The sequence below is a fragment of the Paracoccidioides brasiliensis genome (assembly GCF_000150735.1).
Source record: "Paracoccidioides brasiliensis Pb18 unplaced genomic scaffold supercont2.4, whole genome shotgun sequence".
Classification (NCBI taxonomy): domain Eukaryota; kingdom Fungi; phylum Ascomycota; class Eurotiomycetes; order Onygenales; family Ajellomycetaceae; genus Paracoccidioides; species Paracoccidioides brasiliensis.
Genome location: NW_011371361.1, coordinates 1,041,263 through 1,060,926, shown reverse-complemented (window position 1 = coordinate 1,060,926; position 19,664 = coordinate 1,041,263). Strand labels below are relative to the sequence as shown.

The window sequence follows — 19,664 nt, the reverse complement described above, 5'->3', positions numbered from 1 at the left end:
AACTGTAGTCTAGTTCAAAAGATGGTAAATGGACTAATCGGTAGTATGTTCAAGTCTCCGTCCAGAGAAGAGATTCGGTGTTAACAGGAGCTTTTGTGCTCTCTTGGAGACTGCAGTTCAACTTCCAGACCTGTCTGGGAGTGGCCAGGAACAAATACAAAGGCTGGATATGGTTGCTAGAAGCAGTCAGAAGCGGTCAAAATCGGAGTCAGCCATCAAAAAATACTGTTGGGTTCCTGCTTAAGTCCAAACAACTTGGAACAGAGAACTGTTTTACTAACATGGAATTTCGAACAATTTGCTGCCTCTCCTCCAGGAAGAATCGAATTAAACGTCGTTGGTGCCGTTCGCGAAACGACAAAGGTGCAGAAAGTTAACCCCTGTAGGATACCTTGGGTACATAAAAAGATTTCGTCACTGGTTCGTCAAGGAGGCGTCTAGGTGGTAAATAGTGAAGAAAGAAAACAATAAGTGAAGAACAATAGAAGAGGAAATATCTATAATATATTAACATGCAAAAGAAAACAACAAACTGAAGAAAACAGGCTGGTAAACAGGCTAGGAAACACCGTGGGGCATGTGGCTAAGTCTTGTGAAAGGAGTGGGCAGAGCTGGAGGACAGATTCCATAAATACGCAGACATGCCAGGTAGATCGGCAGGAACTGAGAGAAAAATAATCACGGAAGCATCTGGATCTAGCCAGCCCTGCAGAGTATAGGCGTCTGGGGGGCGGGCGGCTGGATACCGTCGAATGGCCAACAGAGTCAGACTGGATATCTGACGTGTGGCCTAAGTATAGGCCACTGCCGGGGTATGAAGCGGTGACAGCGTTAACAACAGAGATACACAAACATGAACAACGCAGGAGTCTGCAGCATGCTAACATTGCTCTCAAGATCACCATGGAGAAATTTAGGCCTGTTTGAAAATCTGAGCCTCGAGTCTTGTGAGCGAGTCAAACAGACTTTCCCCAAGGGACGTGACTAACCTCTCTTTCAGAGGGATTACCAAAACTCGATGCCCATTCGCTGCTGCAGGAGGGCGACCTCAAGCATCAGGAGGTTTGACCCGGTTTCAGAAAAGGGCCTGTTTTGTCTTGAGTTTAGCGCTGCACCCTTGGCTGCGGGGGGGTGGGGAGGGGGTGGATTGGGGGGGTTGGGGTTGGGGGCGCACAAGATGGGAGCTTGGAGAAATGGGAGATCAAACAAACTGCTTGGGGATCATCGTTCAGCAGCCGAACAGAGTTATTCCAACCGGGACGCCGGTTAAGGCTTCTCTCGGCAAAAGGACGAGCGACTTGTGTTTAATTTTTTCCTGAAGAATAATCGAGATCATTGTGGATGTGGCGGGGCCCAATGATAGCGCGTGTTCTCAAAAAGAATCCTGCTTCTGTAACAAACCATCTGCCATAGTCATCGAGACCTGGCAAGTGATTATTTGTGGGGTTGTCTTTGATTGACTATGTGTTGTTTGCCAGCTCCTGAGCAAATATCCGTTGTCTTCGCGCTCAGTTGTATGAAATAATAAAACCTCTGAGTTGGTAAATGTTTCTATTATTTGCTCGATGCCCTCTCTTCTTGGAAGATGATCCCTTATGAAATCGAGGATCCACAGAGACCTGATACTCCGTAATTAATTAAAGAGGTAGTTAGTTAGCGCTTAAGGACTGGGGAAGTTAAACAACCCTAATTAAAAAGTTACCAGACTCTGCCCAAGGCCTTGTCTCCCAATATATTTGTTATTCCCGCAACTGTCTTTGTTTTGCCCGGTTCAACAGCTCTTCACAGCACTGCAGACCAATCAAATTGTCTCCTCTATGCAGCAACAAGGGGCAGAGATGCGTTGCTGTGTTTCCCTCTGGCCATGTCTAGGATTTCGCAGGGTCATTGGTAGTTTGTTGTCTCGGTGTTGCTATTTATTCTAGGTTGCAGCAAGGCGAAAACGATCTTGTACATAGCAAATTTGCATCCTTGGATCTCGCCGGCTATTAGGCAAGAGGGCACGAAGTGAAGATGTGCTGGCATTCCCGAAGAAGTAAAAATAACATGTTGGTAAGATCTTCAATCCTTGCTTCATCTCCCATTGCATAATCTCTTTGATAGGAATTCATGCCACCAGCGACAAGTCTTGGAGAGGCAATGAGATTCGTAATATAATATGGTAGTTAGTTAACTAGTTAGCAGAATTGTTATTCATCATCAGCCGCTTACGCCTCGTTGTGGCCTGAAATATTTACATTTCTTTTGTTTTTGCATCTTCTAGAATAAACAAACATTTTCGACTCTGCCAGTTCACCGGGAACCTCTCTGGCTGACGAAAAAAAAAAATGTGTTTGAGCTGGAAGTTAGCCAGGCTGCTGCGACAGCAGACCTCTTTGTTTCCCTGGTAGATAGGTGGATATTTTGCGATGTCATTCAAAAAGCCTCATAAAACAAACCATGGAGTCACGAGCTAATTAGCTATCACAATCAAGACCGAAAGAGGCAAGCAAGCAACAGCTTCTTCGAAGGTCCAGAAAGAAAACAGGGCTCGAATGATTGAAGCCTGCGCCCCGTTCTCCAACACAACCGCCCCACCCCAACCGCCCATTTCTGTAGCCGCCGGGGATATTTTTATATCTTGGCACACCACAACATCTTTCAGAGGTTTGACAGCGGTTAAGGTTTATTATGCGACGGATAAATCCCCACATTGTCCCTGACATAAAACGGACGCATGCATTATGCAAATTGATGCCTCAATAGAACCCTGTTTTATCCCTGATCGAGTGTGCCTCGGACTCGGAGTAACGAGGAAGTCAACTTGACTTCAACATCCAACAACCATTCTTATCCTCTGTAGCTAGCGGCTTTAATTTTTTTCCTTCTGCGTTTCACATTGACTCTTGTTGACGGTCGACCACCTGTTTCTTCCCGTTCCGTCACTCTCATACTCATAGCAAACCTATCAACATCTACTTCTTGCATTCTTGAATTCGTGACTCAGCCAAGCTGTCTAGAATCTTTGACTTTGAACCCTTTTTCTTGTTTCAAACCATCACCCGTCTACTAGGGTTTCCCGAGTTCGAACCGAGCTTTTTTTTCCCCCTGTCATTTTGGTCGATAATTTCTATCACTGCCTCCCTCAAATGATGCATCCATTCTATTGCTTTGGGTTTTCTATCTTGACTTGGGCAGGCTCCCAATCCATTCCATATGATTCATGTGCGCTCCTCTGAACTTGAAAACACTTTTTGGTTCCATAGTTGGGAGTGCATATTAACCGACCCAAAGGTGTAGTACCATAATTGTACATGCCAGTGGTTATTTTTTCGTTCATTTTCCAATTCTTTGATATATTCGTTGATTTCGCACACCTGCTCCATCGCTCTCACCAGCGAGGATCGGACGAGTGGGTTGTTCGACTTATAACACCGGCATGTCTATTATAAGACTACCACAGTTCACCCCATCGTTTTGGATTGACGGTTTTGTGAAATTGGTTTGGTGCCTCTATCCGTGGGACTGGATTTCCCGATTGTCATATGTTAAGCTTTCCAGTGTTCCAGCATGTGACTTTTGTTTCCACTTCCGTTTCCTCACCCAAAAGAACACTACTTGTCACAGTCATAAAAAAATCTCACTGGTCTCTCCTTGTATTGAGCTCCGGATTGTGTAGAGTTTCGGACAAAATCCTGTAGTCTCAGTAAGATCCCAAGTCAACTATTCCAGACTGAGTTTCTGTATTAGGTTCATTACCAACTCTTCGACCACTGCAGCAGTGGAGACGTGAATATCCGAAGATATGTTGCCAGTTGGGTATTCGCGTAAGCACGACAAAAACGACACATACAGTTTAAGATCACTATGCACATTTGCAAGGTCATGCCAAAATTCACAGCCACCACTGCTGCATCTGGCGGCCATTTGCCCTCCAGTCCCATCGCATAAAATTTGTACAGCTCTTTGCCAATCTTATTTGCCACTTTCCACCTTTTCCGTGCTGGGGTTTTAAAGTCGGAATGATAACACAAAAGATGCAAGATCCTGCAGCTCGTGGTCCCTCGACATATCACCAGATTGGGTTGTATGCAACACGACAGCATCCAACCTGTGTTCAACCTGTTCTGCCACATCTTTTATCCCCATTTATGCTGATTAATATCTTTGCGTACATCCAAATCCACTGTGATCGATCTCACTTCCCCTTGTTCCTGACAGTCTGTGCAACGAATCTTCCCCAAGATTTCCTCATTTTGTGCACAAGTAATTTCAAAAGACCGCCCTTTTGGCTGTGAACTTAACGATATATATTGTCAAGTAACACTTTCCCGGAGATTGAAACCTCCTTTCCCCCTATTTGGATATTCGTTTTGTCTATTGGTGTCCTGGGCCTTGATGACGCGGGTGTTCAGCAACGCCGCCCCTGGGAGTGGGCGAAATGGAACGGAAATAACTTCTTCAAAAGAAAAGAAGAGGGTTCCCGTAAAGATAAAGTGGCATCTCAAATCGTCATTTAGTGAATAATCCAATGAATTTCAGCTGGTTAAACAAGCCATGCTTGAGCTATAGGTGGCATATAGTTCATTGTTAGTTGAATATAACTCTTTTATCTTGGTCTTGATGGGAATCTTGATCAGAAGGATAAGGTCCATGACCGGTATTTAGAATGATATTTCTGAAGGGATATTATTGCCAACATGGGTTTCATTAGCAAATACGTCGTTCCCGAGAATCGCGAGTAGAAGGTTTATGCTGACGTAATGATATCATGAACACATGACTCGCTGCCTCGGATCTTCCTCGTGATTGATGTCTTTGTCTCCTTCATTGCAACGACATATCGTTCCCAGATCAACATTTTCATCCCACAACTCCGCTATTTCCATCCAACAGCATCCCAGAAACTTATTGTCCCTCAGTTATTATTTCGCAGTCACAATTTCTGAGTCTATATTGACGTTCTGCAGCTCATTATCAATCCTCATCATCTCTTTGACGCTCTGTGCACAAACAACAACCATCTTCAGTTTCTCCGAACTACAGCTGCTCCAGTGATTATGGCGGGAATCTCAAGTAGTAATCAGAATAATAATTCGAATCATCAACAAGTGTTCGAATGGAGCCGCCAAACCCAGGTTCTCGCCAGCTGCTACTCTGTCAATCCCTGCACCGGGAGTCTCAGCAGTTTCCATTATTGCACTACAGTTGGCACAGGTGAGTTGATAAAATTTCCTAGCCCACACCTTTGAAAGTAATAATGATTTTTTTTTCCCTTGCTAACGGAAAGCTTTTTCCGAAATGCCAGGGGCCCAGTGGTATCCCTGAGGTCCCCTCAGGGCATAAATTCCCCCCGACAAGTCCTCCCACTAAATACTCGGCCACAGCAGTGGTGGCTGATGAATTCCTGTCGCCGCGAGAGGGACTGGAATTCAATGGGGAGGCAGTGCAAACTATCACGGAAGAGTGTGAGAGGCTCTTCTGCGACACATTGTGGACATTGTTCCTTGGTGAGAGGCAACTTGCTCCACAACAGTCGCTGGTGATAGGTGCGGTACCTAATAACAATAAACACGTAAGCGCATTCGAAGCGAATGCAAAGATATCTGGGCGGATTCAGAACTGTATTGAAGTGTGGGACTACCCTGGAGACACGATCTACAGAGGATTTGTTGCTGCCGACGGCGACCGGAGAACTCTGTTTGTATTTTTCGACAATCACACATGTGCGGGGCAAGGGTTCAAGTCTGGGTTCGTTATACCTCTTTCCCCCTTTCATGGTTACTTTCTTCCCTTTTAATGACCCTGAAGTTTCTCATTTTTCCTCGGCTAACCTATGTAGATTGATGGCGCTGTTCGAAATCGCCAGCAGTCCCGAGCTTGATTGCTCCGAAATGATTGCATGTGTTGATCGATCGATGGACGCAGCGGACCTAGTTGTTGCAATGCGAAATTTAGGCTGGGTTGGATTTGAATTAAGTAGTTTGAACGACTGGGTAGTTCCTCCATTGAAGGAGGCTATTATCAGTGGTAAATGGTTATTTATGACAGTGGAAATCTGATGTTTATCTTGCTTGACGATTCTAGTCTTGAAACTGTCTGTTGTCCTCATTGCCTTTATGCTAAATGTCATGCCAGCGATGTACACAAATCAGTTAGTTAATGCTTTTGCTACTTATAAATGGATATTTTCTATTTGATCTGCGATATCAATCGGGGGCTTCCCAGCGTGATCCTTGGAACCACATGGGGGACATGGTTGCTTACCTAACTAGCCCGACGGGCTTCAAACCCTTGGAACTCAAAAAGCGGGGATCCCGGATCATTTATGATTCCCTCAAGTAATATTCTAACCAGCTATAATCGAAGTAAGTAATACGCTTGTTGAAGCTGCAGTCGACCAAAGCTATCGTCACGCCTAAAAGACCAACAACAGGTCAGCGTCCTTTGCGGCATGCCGGCAATCAGGCGAGTCGATATCTGCATAAAATGAGCTGGGGAAACCGCTGCACATGATGTCATCGTCATCATTCATGTCATCCGTCTTTCCAACTTACCTCCTCCACTCCATCCCCTTCCGCAAGCGCGATGTGAAAACAACTAAAAATACCAACTCCACACCAAGCGATTCCGAGACCCCCTCCAAACCACAATCACCTGCTCCTTCAAGCAACGACGCCGCGACCAATGGCTCTGGTTTTCTCCACGGGCATAAATCCTACCTCCGCTGTGCCCGTTGCTCAGCAGAGCTTTGTCTAACTTCTCAAATCATCAGCAAGGGCTTTACAGGGCGGCATGGACGTGCCTATCTCGTCTCTGCCAATCCGTCTACGGATGAGATCTCCATAAGCCCGTCGTCCACACTGCAGCGCACCTCACTCCCCAACACAGTTACGCAGCAGCCGCTACCAAGACAGCTCGTCACGGGTGCGCATACGGTCAGTGACATCACCTGTCGTTTTTGCGGGAGTCTCCTGGGCTGGAAGTATGTGGCTGCAGAGGAAGATTCGCAGAAATATAAGATTGGGAAGTTCATATTGGAGACGAAGGGGATCAGTATCTGCTCGTCCTGGGAAGAAGGTAGTAATTCTAATGATTGCTATCATGATAACGGCGATGTGTTTGGTTGTTTTTGTTCACACCGGTCGTCTGGGAGCAGTAGTGCGATTCAGAGTAATGGAAGTGGCAATGATGTGGAGTTTGATAGCCAGGATGAGGAGGAGTGTGAGGACTTGTTCTCTGGAATATGGAGTCCGTGGTTAGCGGAGAGAAGAAGGCGGGATCGGAATTTTGAAAGGCATTCATTGGTCAAGTGAGGTGGAGGTGATGGGTGGGATGTTTGGGTGTTTACTGTCTCTGGTTCAGTTCTTCTGTTAGTGTTGTTTGTTCTTTTACGCAGCGTATGGGACAACTTTCTCATTCTATTGTAGCTCAAATTCCGCAGAGAAAATCCTTCCTCTTCATATTTTACTCTTACCAAATGCTGGAGTTAGTGGAGCGATATCCTTTCCGCTCATAGTCAACGGATGACTGTTTCTGTTGATTCATAACGATAATATGGTATCATCCCATGTTATGAAAACCAAATAATACATCTAATAAATAAAATTACATTGCCCCCAAAGATAATCATCAATTGCCACATCATTGTGGCCAGTCAAGTTTTCGAATATCATTAATGGTTTGTTTGAGTCGGGACCAAATTGGCGATGCGATAGGTATTTCAGGATATTGATTATTGCAGAACTCCAGCCTCACATACCAAAAACAGGTTTAATCGCCGGAACCGTCGTCATCCAGCCGGACTCTCTTTGCTGAACTTGTTTCATCGACAACCTCTGGCTCTTGCTCTAATTGGCGCTTACCAGACGACTCTGGTGTCCCAGAAGCCCGTTTCTTTTTCTTGACGAACGACGAAAGGTCATTGGCGCCCTTCATGGCCTCTTGCAAAATAGAGTCTTTATCAGCGGACGAATTTTGACGTAGCACCTGGCTGAGGATTCCATTTAAGGCATTGGAACCATCGAGGGTTCGGGTAGCATCATTTATGGATACCGGGGGTCGATTAAGTTCAATCAGCTGTATATTGGGTATTATGTTAGTATTGGTTGATTCCAGTGATGCAAACCAAGGATGTAAACGGCAACTTACACGTAGCTCCATATCCGAAACAACTTCTTTCACATCATCAATGCTCTGTTTCATTTTGAGAATAGTTTCCTCCTCAGTGATGCTCTCAAGCTTCTGTTGTTCCTTTGATATCCTTAACTTGCAGCTCTGAATCGCAATCTCCATGTGCTTTGCGGCCTCTTCTCTCAGTTTCATGTCAACCTTTGCGACCTTCGCGTCCGTCGTGTCTTGGCCGTCTTCCGCCTTTTCTGGCATGATCGACGAGAACTCAAGACCTAGAGAAAGCTTATAGTAGCATTCAGCAACACTAGGGTCCTCCAATGGGAAAAGTTTTGTTTTCAAGTCCAAAGCGGCTCTTAAATCAGCGACAGCATTTTCAAACCTCTCACCCTCCAAAGAGATTTCAGCCTGTAGGTCATATATATCTGCCAGTCGCTCCTTGATCTTGCGTTCCTCGCTCTGCTTCTCGGATCCCATCTCTTCCAGTTTTCGCAAGAGGAGTATGCGCGCCAAGTCTAACATTTCGTACGCATTAGCAAATTCGTCGTCGTCCTCCTGCTCAGCTCCATCGCCCTCCTCACCACCGTCCTCTTCATTAGAATCAGAGTCGAGGGTTTCGTCTCCTATAAACTGGAACAGTGACGATGATCCTACTTTCGTCCCTTCAGTTATGCCCTCTGCAGCTTTCTCGCTTGTTGCAGAACCCTCAGCGATCGCGTTGCCAATGAGGGACTGCTTGTTGGGTAATTCAGTGCTAGTATTCGTCGCTCCATCTCTAGGTATCCCGTTCTTGGGCGCTGTGGATGCTTGTCCTGCCACCTTTGAACCAAGCACATCGCTTTTCTTCACAGCGACATTGTACAATGACTTCCCGTACAAATATAACAGGTCCGCATTGTCGACAGACATCTCACCATTCAGCTCTGCCTGGAGCTCTGTCGCCTGGGAATAGAGGTCCGCTGCAGTATCGTAGTCTTTAATGGCATCTTTAGCAGCAGCTCGCTTGATAAGATCCGCTAATTGTGCCCCTTTCAATTCGGGAGACGATTCTGAAGCTGACGCATCTGTATCATTTGTTGGAGCGCAGCTTTGGGGAGAAGCGTCTGCCATGGTTGGTGGATCAAAGATGAAAGAGGGAGAAGTTGTCTTCGAAATGAGCAGCCACGAATAAATGCGTAGTATTGTAGATAGTTTTGAATAGTATAGGGTTGGCTAGGACCTGGAGGCCAATTAATGTAATCAATATATGCTGAGGTTAAGAGTTGTTCAGTTTCGTTCTGGGAGAAACCGTGGAAGCCGGCTTGATTAACTACTTGATGCCGTCACGTGTCAAAACGCGTTGAGCGCAAGCACCCGCAACGGTCGCGTTTTCCAACATTTTGAGATCGGATCGTGCAGAGAGAGACCTTCAGCATCATCATCATCAACAATCAACGACAACTCTATCAGAGTGGCCGAACATCAGGGTTTAGTCGATAAAAAACATTGCGAGAACATTACCCAATGATTTATACTCACTTCAGAAAATGCGACGATAACAACTAATTGCAATATCAACTTCGGCTATCTCCCGCGGGATGGCAGCACCGACTTCTACAACCTCCATTCTCCCAATCCTATTACCTCCACCAACTCTCCGTCCACTTGCCTTTAGAATATTTACGAAAAAGCACAGCTTGACTATTACGGCATCGAGCCTACAGTCACTCGCAACCTTTGTGGGGAGGAACTGCGGCTCAGAATGGCGGGAGGGAGGTCTTGCGGAGCTTGTCCTTGACGAGATCGCGAAAACATGGAAGAAAGCGGGGGGGGGAGTAATCGTCGAGGACGGCGGAACTCACGCTGATCTGCTGAAATCAATACTTAATAATTTGGAACCCAGGATGAATGGTGGGAGAGTTATCATTTGGGAACCATCCAAGGATTCAGAAGCTGCAACATTAGTCTCTGGGAAAGGTGGGCAAAGTAGGACGAGTCGTACGAGGGAAGGGAAGCCAGATTCCAATGAGGAAAGGTTGGAGATAGGGGAGGATAGTGCATTGCATGATGCCAGAAGATGGATTAGGGTTGTTAGCGCATTCGAACAGAATCGTCCTGTGTATAACGTGAACAAAAAGAATTTTGATATTATTACAACCCCACCCTCCCTATTCCCGTCTGCGTCTCAAAGAGCCAATATTTTCAGAGATCGATACAATCTCATTTACCAGCGGCTGCTGCGCAACGAAGCCTTTCAAATACCTCTTCAGCAGTCTAATTCATCACACTCCAGTGCAAGCCGATCGTATAAAGTCACTTCCATTGCGAATCTTCTGGGGAGGTCTGGCACATCGCATTTACTTCTCGGTCTGCTCGCAGTGTCCCCAGCCGGAGAGCTCTCCATATCAGACCCGACGGGAAGCATAACCCTTGATATCAGGGACGCTCGGGCTGTGCCAGAAGATGGGGCATGGTTCACACCAGGAATGATAGTTCTTGCCGACGGTGTTTACAGAGAAGAGGAGGTCGTTAGTGGTTCTACATTGACGGGGTCCGGTGGAGTTGGCGGAACGATTGGTGGAAAGTTTATTGTAGCTTCTGTTGGTGGACCTCCATGTGAGCGCAGAGAAGTTTCATCTGGCGCAGCCCATCATCGAGTTGCAGATGGTGATATGACCGTCGAAGGCGGTTTTGGTTGGGTTGACTTCCTGGGTGTTGGGAGTGAGCGCAGCAGAGGCCCTCGCATGCGACAAATTGAAAAGATATGTCTCCATAAGGGCCAGCCGGAGGAGCAGGAAAAGGTCAGAAAGCAAATAGTTGTAATGGGTGAGGTCAATTTGGACGTTCCAAAGACGGTGGAAGCTCTCTCATATGTCTTCCAAAGTTACACCTCATTTCCAGAGCATCAAATACCGTTGGTTTTTATTTTGATCGGCAACTTCCTCCAACATGCTCTCATGTCAGGCGGAGGGAGCAGCGGCAGCATCGAATGCAAGGAATACTTCGATATTCTTGCTTCTGTCCTATCAAAATATCCACGTCTGTTGCAAAATTCGACATTTGTGTTTGTTCCAGGGGACAATGACCCCTGGGCATCCGCCTACTCGGCCGGTGCTTCCACAACATCCCCTAGGGATGCTATCCCTGATCTATTCACGTCTAGAGTGAAACGTGCTTTCACTAATGCCAATAATGTACATCAACTACCAAATTCACGCCACACGCCGGGACAAGCGATTTGGACATCCAACCCCACCCGGCTCAGCCTTTTCGGGCCCGTCCATGAACTCGTCGTGTTTAGAGATGACATCTCTGAGCGACTAGGACGTACCTCGATTGTTTTCAAACCTCAAAAGCCTCAAGAGGTTCCACAGACCCGTAAGGAGCCCACAGGAACAGATAAGGATATGGATCTAGAGTACATAGATCATAACGAACCTCCGCCTCCTGAAGGAGATGAAACACGACAGCAAGAGCAGCAGCAAAAGCAAATCAACCAAGGAAAGCCACTACCAACCTCAACCACAAACCAAACAAATCTCCACGCATCCCGAAAACTCGTCAAAACGATCCTGGACCAGAGCTATCTCTCCCCTTTCCCACAACACATCCGACCAGTCCTCTGGGACTATGCGTCTGTCCTACATCTGTACCCCTTACCGACTGCTATGGTCCTAGCAGATTCCGATGCGGAACCCTTTGCAGTTACTTATGAGGGGTGCCACGTTATGAATCCTGGCAGGCTGATTCCGGAAGGGAGCAGGAGTCTGGTAAGATGGATCGAGTATGACGTGGCGAAGAAGAAGGGGAGAGTGAAAGAGGAGCGGTTCTGAAGGGAATATTTTTCATGTGAATAGTGTAGTTCTTCTTATTTTCCTGTTTTCTGAGCCTCTAGAGGGATGATGGTTTTGGGTTTTGGGCTGCGTTCCGGATTTTCTTTAATGGCTGGGATTATTTTTACTTAGACACTGTCGATCAGAGATTTGTGGAGTATTTTGCATATATATTTATCTACTTCTTTGGGCATTTATACGTGGAGAATTGGTAAGTTTTAGGGGGAAAACATATCCATGTAGAATGCTCAGTCACCTCTGAAGGTTGTTGGTATCTAACGTGATATGAAAACATAATAACAAGAAATTACACTTCACAGCACCATAATCCAGGATGGGCCTTTAGCTATTTGACAGAAAAACAGCAGGGGGGGGAGGGTAAGGGGGAAGAGATAGGCAAAGCTATCTATAATCAAAAGTGCAATCTGAGATTATTAGGACCGTTGCAAGCTCGCTGATGCGCATAGAGTGAAAACAAAATGGAAACTAGAAAAAATGAGCACCAATAGACGCAGAAGACGCCAAAGACGCTGATATCAGAGCACCCAGAGGCATAGAAAGAAAGAAAGAAAGAAAGAAAGAAAGAAAAATACCCATGACAACCCTTTTTATCCCAGTTTATTTATCAGATTCCCTCACCTTCTGTACCTGAAAAAAGGAATATTTGAATTTTCAAATAAAAGAAATTCAATCAGTCAATCGTGATAAAAGCCACCCCGTTGCCGTTGCTGATGCCCTTATTATTTCCGTTGACGGTAGGTCTCGCGGCGATATTCCTATTATCCTTATTCTGAGCACTCGTCAGCTTCTGCTTCATCGCTCCTAGATCGGATGGCGCGTGCCCTCCCATCCCAATATCGCTATTATCTGTCGTCTGTGTCGCTGCTGCTGCTAGCCCCTTTGTCCATCCCATACTACCAGGATGTCCCTGCAAGCCCGTCATACCCGCCTGGCCCGACTGTGGCTTTGATTTACTATCCGTATCTTTACCAGCGAAATTATTATGAACGGGTTTCTCCCCATCCGGGCGTGTGCCACCACCACTAGGACCTCCCTCCCCCACCGGAATACCCGTCATGGAAGAAAGATAATCCGTCATAACCCCATGCAGCGCGGAGAGGAGAGCTCCAACGCTCTCCGAATCAGCAAGGGCACCATTACCCATCCCTTGCCATCCATCCCGGCGGGCACTATAAATGGTCTCTCTCAACTTTCCCTCCAGAGGCTCTTGGGCGTCCTTCTCCGCTGGATTGGCGACATCCCTCAACACCCAGACGAGACGATCCCGCCGTAGGGCAGCGTATATGCAGAATCGGTAGCGGACCGAGGGGTAGCGGAGGTGGAATATCTTTGAGCTTCGGGAGATGATCTGGAGTCTGGAGTTTCCTGGTAGATCGGTATGTGGGTCGATGGAAATGTGATCCAAAGCCTTGAGGACTGGTAGTGTAATGATGAGCAATTGCAGGACGGTGTCTACGCATGTAAACGTTCGGGGCCGCAGTGTTCCGTTAAGTATAGCAGTTAACGACTCCTTGATGCGACGGTGGGGGCTTTGAGGGTGGAAGTCCATGGTTGTTCGTAGGATCATGAGCGGGGTTTGTTTAGGTAATCGTGTGATGGAATCGATGTCGGATAGTATGGCTTGTTCGTGGTAGTTGAAATTGATGCTGGCGCGAGCGTTTTCTTCTGCTGCATATGCAAACCTTACGCGGGTGAGTGTGAGCGATAGTGGTTTCAGAGACTTTCGTTTCAGGATCTCGAGGGTGGAGATTATACGTTCTAGCTGTTGTAGGCGGGCGAGGAGTTGGATAATTACGGGTTGGCCTACGGGAGTCAGGAAGCGCATCGCAAACGCACGACCCTTGGGCTGGAATGCTATGCTTCGGTCGAGGCGAACGGCTAGAAGACTAATGTCTTTTATTTCTCTCGAGAAATGCCCATAAGCTATCATTATGGCGCACTGTGATGATGGATCGATACCCCGGAATGATAGGCGGATCGTGTCCTTAATTGGGGGTTTCCCATTGTTTGCGATAGGGGGAGAAATCTGTAGCGCGGGTGGGAGGGAGACGGTCCGGAACCTTATGAAGATATTTGGGACATGAAGGTGCGGGCCCAAAACGAGATTTGACAGGGAAGGGAAATGGTGGATTCCATGAAGCTCCGAGAGACAGCGAGCATTAGCGTGGATAGCAAGCACCCCCGAGAGAGCATGATCCAATTGGCCAAAGGAACCGTAGTTCAACCGATGCGGCGACCCCCCATATCTACCGGTTACCATTCGAGCGGATTGAGGAGAGAAGGGGCCTTTTTGGGTTGATGGCGCACGTAACTCAACAACCCACCAATGATCCCCGTCCATACTGCAGGTATACGCAACACCCCAATTGCGTTCCCAGGATTTGCGAAAGAAAAGGATAGATCGAAGGGTATTCGCAGGGAAAATACGCCGAAGGTCCTCGCCTCTGATGTCGCGTGAGTTCACTGTCTGCCAGCCAAACGCGCTTGACAATGATTCAACTTCATCTACGGCAGCTGCTGATCGAAGACGAGAGATGCGAAAGACTATATCATCGACGACAGGTTTTTCGGAACTTCGATCCATGTCATGACGGTTTAATAGTAGAGGTGTTGAGCGGAATATGATAGTTCCAGAAACCGGTTCAATCATCACTCTGAGGTCCCGGCCCTTTGTGAGCTGAACGTCAAGGAAACAGTCTCCTGGCTCCGTCATGGATGTTTGAAGGCTGACAGAAAGCGCTCCACTGGCGTAGAGACGTCCTTGCGATAATCCGGCGTATGTTGATTGGAGCAGGTATGAAATATGCAGAGCGATAACGCTGCGGAGGATGGCTTCTATCGAAAGAAGTTCCAGGTCAAATTTGATGCACTTCGACTGTACTTCCTTGCCGTCCCTCATCCATCTCAAGCCTAGCAGGGGCGATGCCGGAGTCGAACAATCCTGTATCTGAATCTTGCGGCGGCCACTTTTTATACCGATCTCGATCCAACTCTTCGGTCTAGGTCTATTAATCCAGTATTGGACGACTAGAGTGCGATGCAAAACCTCCACACGTAAAGTATCAAGCCAGGGACCTCGAGCAAGCTCGATCGCTTGGTGAAACAGTATGGTGATTTTGTTTGATAACACCAAATTATGCAACAGGTTAAAACAGCCTGTCAGGCCAGAGTGCATGAGCATGGCATTTACTCTATTGTCGAGCTCATCCAAGAGTCTTCCTGTTGGTTTGGGCGGCGAAGGGGAGAAGAGAAATCGAATATCGACGAAGAAAAATTGGGAGGAACGATCCTCTTGCGCAATGGACAAATCGACTTCGAATTCCGTTGGAACCTTAAATGTGACCCTGCCATCATGGACCACATAATTTGTAAACGCAGCGGGGACTTGGTCATGTAGTACGAGCCTTGTCCGGATCGCCTTATTAATTCTCCTCAATGTTTTAAGCATCATTTTCGGCGTCAGGGGTTTTGGGGGGATAAATGAACACTGGACAGAAGGAGGGCAAGGTTCAAATGGTCAGTCAGCATTGACGAGCTACAGAAGGGATGGCGGCGGACCAAGGTCAAGATTACCTCATTCATAGCAGCAACTTTGCCAGTTGATAAAACCTCCAAAGCCATCGCGAGATCCGGATTGGCAGTCTGAGCTCTGATCAAGTCGCGCTTCATCTCGCCAATAGACAATATGGCGCCGTTATAGCAATCATACCTCATTCGAATGAAAGCCTGAATGTCTATGAGCCTGGAAACATCCGCTGCGCGCCGGCTCCACTGAGAAAGCACGAGAATCTTGATGAAATCAGCCCGTTTCGACTGGGCGAATTCTAGAATACGCAATTTCTTCTGGGCACTATCGGCGGACTGGCTGGAAGGGTACTTCCCGTTGGCCGTGGCCGTGGCTGCGGCTGCGGATGCGGATGCGGATGCGGATGCGGATGTGGATGCGGATGCGGCATGCGAAGAGGAATTCAAAGTGGTTGTTTGCGGATCGGCCAGCTCAGCTATGAGATCAGTCAAGTCATTCCAGCACTGTTGGGCGGCCCGATTGATGAGTTGACCGAGGGGAAAGAATCCCTGACTGATATGCACCAACTCAAGCGGCAAGGAATCGTCGAGTGAAGGGTTGGCGGTGGGTTTGGTAGCATCTTTCGTATGAGAAGGGCCGTTTGAATAGTTTCCGTTATTCTGCGATGGGAGGGAAGTGTTTGAGACAGCGCCTTGAAGAACGTCATGCCGGGTGGTCTCCCGCCCTGGTCCACTCGCGTTAACAGCATCCATGATGATACCCGGCATTGCTGAGCGAGCGACGTCAAAGTGGCGCGCCCAAGTGGCGGCCCGCCGACCTCAAGGCACGTATGGATGTATGCGCAGTGGGCAACACAGCGACACAGGATTGTATTGACAAAGCGGACGATGGAGGAGAGACCAAGGGAGGATAGAACTGAATGGGGGTCGGGAAGGGATGCTCCGAGATTGATCGCGGGCTCTAAAGAAGGTCACAGCGCATGGGATGACATAGGCAAACCAAGGAGAGAGGGAGAGGAAACCCGCGCAAGACCTGGGGGGTGGGGGGGGTCCAGCGTTACGGACAGTTCTTGGGGTGCAGAGAAAAGGATGAGTTAGCAATGCTTGAGAAAAGAGTAATAACTGTTGGAGAGGTTTTGGACGTTTGAATCCACAAAGAACAGGGGCAAGAGGCGCTGAGTAAGCAGCCAGTATGACTCGCGCGAGCCGCAGAAGGCAAGGACTCGAGGTCACATGACCCGACAGGGCCCCCCGTCCCAAAAGCGGAAAGGGGGGGGGTTGCCAGCAAGCAGCAGCAGCAGCAGCTGAGTTAATCCGCAAATCTCGGGCGCTAGTTACCGAGATCCACCAAAACCTTCAAGCGCTGCGTCCCCCACTATTGGCCAGGAGCGGTTTAGCGGCTCGGTATTCTCGTCCCCGCATTATTAATAGTCTTTCGGCTGGAAAGAACAAACTGGCCTCATCTCGGCTTGAGCTGGCCTTTGTGCTTTGTTCGTGGGTAGAAGGTAATAATAATAATAATAATATATATTCGCTAGAACCCACCCTTTTCCCCCATCCTATTTCTTTTTCGACAACTGACAGTCTCCAGTTTCTCAACTCTCGACCAGGGTTGACACCAGCTTCCTTCTCCACTGTGGTTGTATCGGCTTCAAACTCCTCGCCATCCTTGCTGATTCTTCTTTGTATTGCTGTCGCTTCACACTGGGACATCCCATAAGCGTCCTTCTTCCGTAGCTCTCTCTCTCTCTCTCTCTATCTATCTATCTATCTATCTATCTATCTCTCTCCGCATTCCTACACCACGTCGATTGTTTTATTGTTTTATTTTTAATATTTTTTAAATCCCATAGAACCCCGTGTCTTCCTGCCTGGTACTCTTTGACCATGCGGCAGTTTAGACATTTTGCCTTTGGCCTAGCTGGCCTGGGTATCGCAGCCATGGCTTCTGCTGCTGATGAGGCTGCTGTATCGGATGTGCATGCCCTCAACGGGTCCACATTCAAGGACTTTATCAAAGAGCATGAGTTAGTCCTGGCGGAGTTTTATGCCCCGTGGTGTGGCCACTGCAAGGCTCTTGCCCCCGAATATGAAACTGCCGCTACCCAACTCAAGGAGAAGAAAATTCCTCTTGTCAAGGTTGACTGCACCGAGGAGGTTGAGCTCTGTCAAGAGTACGGCGTGGAAGGTTACCCCACGCTGAAGGTATTCCGTGGATTGGAACAGGTTAAACCGTACTCTGGACCTCGCAAGTCCGCATCGTATGTTGCTGCCCTCGCTAATTCCGTAGCTGATGCAGGCAGGTTAAGCTAACACACGACCCCTCTCTCTTTCTTAGCATCACGTCATATATGGTCAAACAGTCCCTTCCAGCAGTCACCGTCGTAACCGTCGATAACTTAGAGGATGTGAAGACTCTGGACAAGGTTACAATTATCGGATTCTTCGCCCAGGACGACAAGGCCACGAACGAAACCTTCACCTCTCTGGCTGAGGCCTTTCGTGACGAATTCCTCTTTGGTGCCACAGATGATGCCAAGTTGGCCGCTGCTGAAGACGTTAAGCAACCATCGATTGTCATGTACAAGGACTTCGACGAGGGCAAAGCTGTTTATAGTGGCGAACTTACTCAAGAACAGATCACCAGCTTCATTAAGCTTTCCAGCACGCCTCTTATTGGCGAGCTTGGACCACATACCTATGCTCGCTATATCCAGGTGAGTTGGAGAGCTGCACACGCAAAACCCCTTGAGATACTGCTGGTATTCAGTACTGACAATGTCCTAGGCTGGCATTCCACTTGCCTACATCTTCGCTGAAACCCCCGAGGAGCGTGAGGAATTCAGCAAGATGTTGAAACCCATCGCGGAAAAGCAGAGGGGTTCCATCAACATTGCCACCATTGACGCTAAAACTTTCGGAGCTCATGCCGGAAACTTGAACCTTAAAGTCGACAAATTCCCAGCCTTCGCCATCCAGGACCCCGTAAACAACAAGAAATACCCCTTCGACCAGGAGCTGAAGATCACCCATGACATTATCGCCACGTTCGTCCAGGATGTCCTGGATGGCAAGGTTGAGCCTAGCATCAAGTCCGAGCCTATTCCCGAGAAGCAGGAGGGCCCAGTCACAGTTGTCGTTGCCCACAGCTATCAGGAACTCGTCATTGACAACGACAAGGACGTTCTCCTGGAGTTCTACGCCCCATGGTGTGGCCACTGCAAAGCGTGGGTTATCACTTCCCCAAAGTCTCTCCCAGCATTAGTTTCAAACCATATCTCCCGTTTACTAAACAAAAATCATCTCTTGCAGCCTCGCACCTAAATACGAGCAACTTGCCCAACTCTACGCCGACAACCCCGAGTTCGCCGCCAAGGTCACCATCGCCAAGATCGATGCCACCGCCAACGATGTCCCAGAAGAGATCCAGGGTTTCCCAACCGTCAAGCTCTTCGCCGCCGGCTCCAAGGACAAGCCATTCGACTACCAGGGTTCGCGAACCATCCAAGGTCTCGCTGAATTTGTCCGGGACAATGGCAAGCATAAGGTCGACGCCTATGATGAGTCGAAGGTCACGGAGGATGATGATGTCACTGAAACCCCTGCCTCTCCCAGCTCTTCATCCACCAAAGCTGCAGATGAGAAGAAGGAGACCAAGACTACATCCTCAGCAGCTCCAAAGGACACTGCTGCTGAAGGTGCTCGTCATGAGGAGCTGTAATTTTCATTTTCTTGTGTGCTCTTGCTTTGTTTTGAAAAGATTTAAAAGATCTTCATGTAGCTATTTTCTACAGCGAGTCTAAATAACAAAGGGGAAAAGTATAGGATTTTTGTGAGGCATTATGCGTGCTGGTAACTTAGGTGCTTTGTCTCTATATATCTTCTCTATTTTTTATGTTAAAATAAAATTCTACCCCCGGACCCAGGAGTTCGAGATTCTACACTGGTCCCACAATCAATAAGAATCTGCCTTTGCCGTCTGCCATCTCATTACCTGGTAGAGCCATCGGAAACCCTTCACTTGACAATCCAGAAAGTCCTAGATCTGTTGTTTATGGAAATGGAATTGCCCTGAGGACATCGGAGGCTGATTCGAACGGGTCCAGCCAGGGTCTGAAATATCTCATGATTAACGAGTCTACGTTATTGCTAACTAGGCAGGTAGGTAAGGGGGGTAAGGGGGGGGTATTCATGCTG

General features: G+C 47.8%; 6 protein-coding genes across 6 annotated transcripts; 4 read left to right on the top strand and 2 right to left on the bottom strand.

Moving 5' to 3' along the window:
* Nucleotides 1-5,039: 5,039 nt before the first annotated feature.
* Nucleotides 5,040-6,041, top strand: PADG_03846 (uncharacterized protein; the record flags this gene model as incomplete). The annotated part of the gene is made up of 3 exons (XM_010760907.1): nt 5,040-5,186; nt 5,288-5,730; nt 5,822-6,041. The coding sequence occupies 3 exons, from the start codon at nt 5,040-5,042 to the stop codon at nt 6,039-6,041; spliced, it is 810 nt and encodes a 269-aa protein (XP_010759209.1).
* Nucleotides 6,042-6,494: 453 nt separating this feature from the next.
* Nucleotides 6,495-7,295, top strand: PADG_03845 (uncharacterized protein; the record flags this gene model as incomplete). The annotated part of the gene is made up of 1 exon (XM_010760906.1): nt 6,495-7,295. One exon carries the CDS (start codon nt 6,495-6,497, stop codon nt 7,293-7,295), a length of 801 nt encoding a protein of 266 aa, XP_010759208.1.
* A 457-nt stretch (nt 7,296-7,752) lies between these two features.
* On the bottom strand, nt 7,753-9,219 carry PADG_03844 (uncharacterized protein; the record flags this gene model as incomplete). Its single annotated transcript, XM_010761321.1, has 2 exons — nt 7,753-8,058; nt 8,131-9,219. The coding sequence occupies 2 exons, from the start codon at nt 9,217-9,219 to the stop codon at nt 7,753-7,755; spliced, it is 1,395 nt and encodes a 464-aa protein (XP_010759623.1).
* A 467-nt stretch (nt 9,220-9,686) lies between these two features.
* PADG_03843 (DNA polymerase epsilon noncatalytic subunit) lies at nt 9,687-11,921 on the top strand (the record flags this gene model as incomplete). Its single annotated transcript, XM_010761320.1, has 1 exon — nt 9,687-11,921. The coding sequence occupies one exon, from the start codon at nt 9,687-9,689 to the stop codon at nt 11,919-11,921; it is 2,235 nt and encodes a 744-aa protein (XP_010759622.1).
* Nucleotides 11,922-12,612: 691 nt separating this feature from the next.
* Nucleotides 12,613-16,235, bottom strand: PADG_03842 (uncharacterized protein; the record flags this gene model as incomplete). Its single annotated transcript, XM_010760905.1, has 2 exons — nt 12,613-15,429; nt 15,516-16,235. The coding sequence occupies 2 exons, from the start codon at nt 16,233-16,235 to the stop codon at nt 12,613-12,615; spliced, it is 3,537 nt and encodes a 1,178-aa protein (XP_010759207.1).
* A 1,119-nt stretch (nt 16,236-17,354) lies between these two features.
* PADG_03841 (protein disulfide-isomerase domain) lies at nt 17,355-19,188 on the top strand (the record flags this gene model as incomplete). The annotated part of the gene is made up of 4 exons (XM_010761319.1): nt 17,355-17,728; nt 17,806-18,184; nt 18,255-18,694; nt 18,780-19,188. The coding sequence occupies 4 exons, from the start codon at nt 17,355-17,357 to the stop codon at nt 19,186-19,188; spliced, it is 1,602 nt and encodes a 533-aa protein (XP_010759621.1).
* Nucleotides 19,189-19,664: the final 476 nt, after the last annotated feature.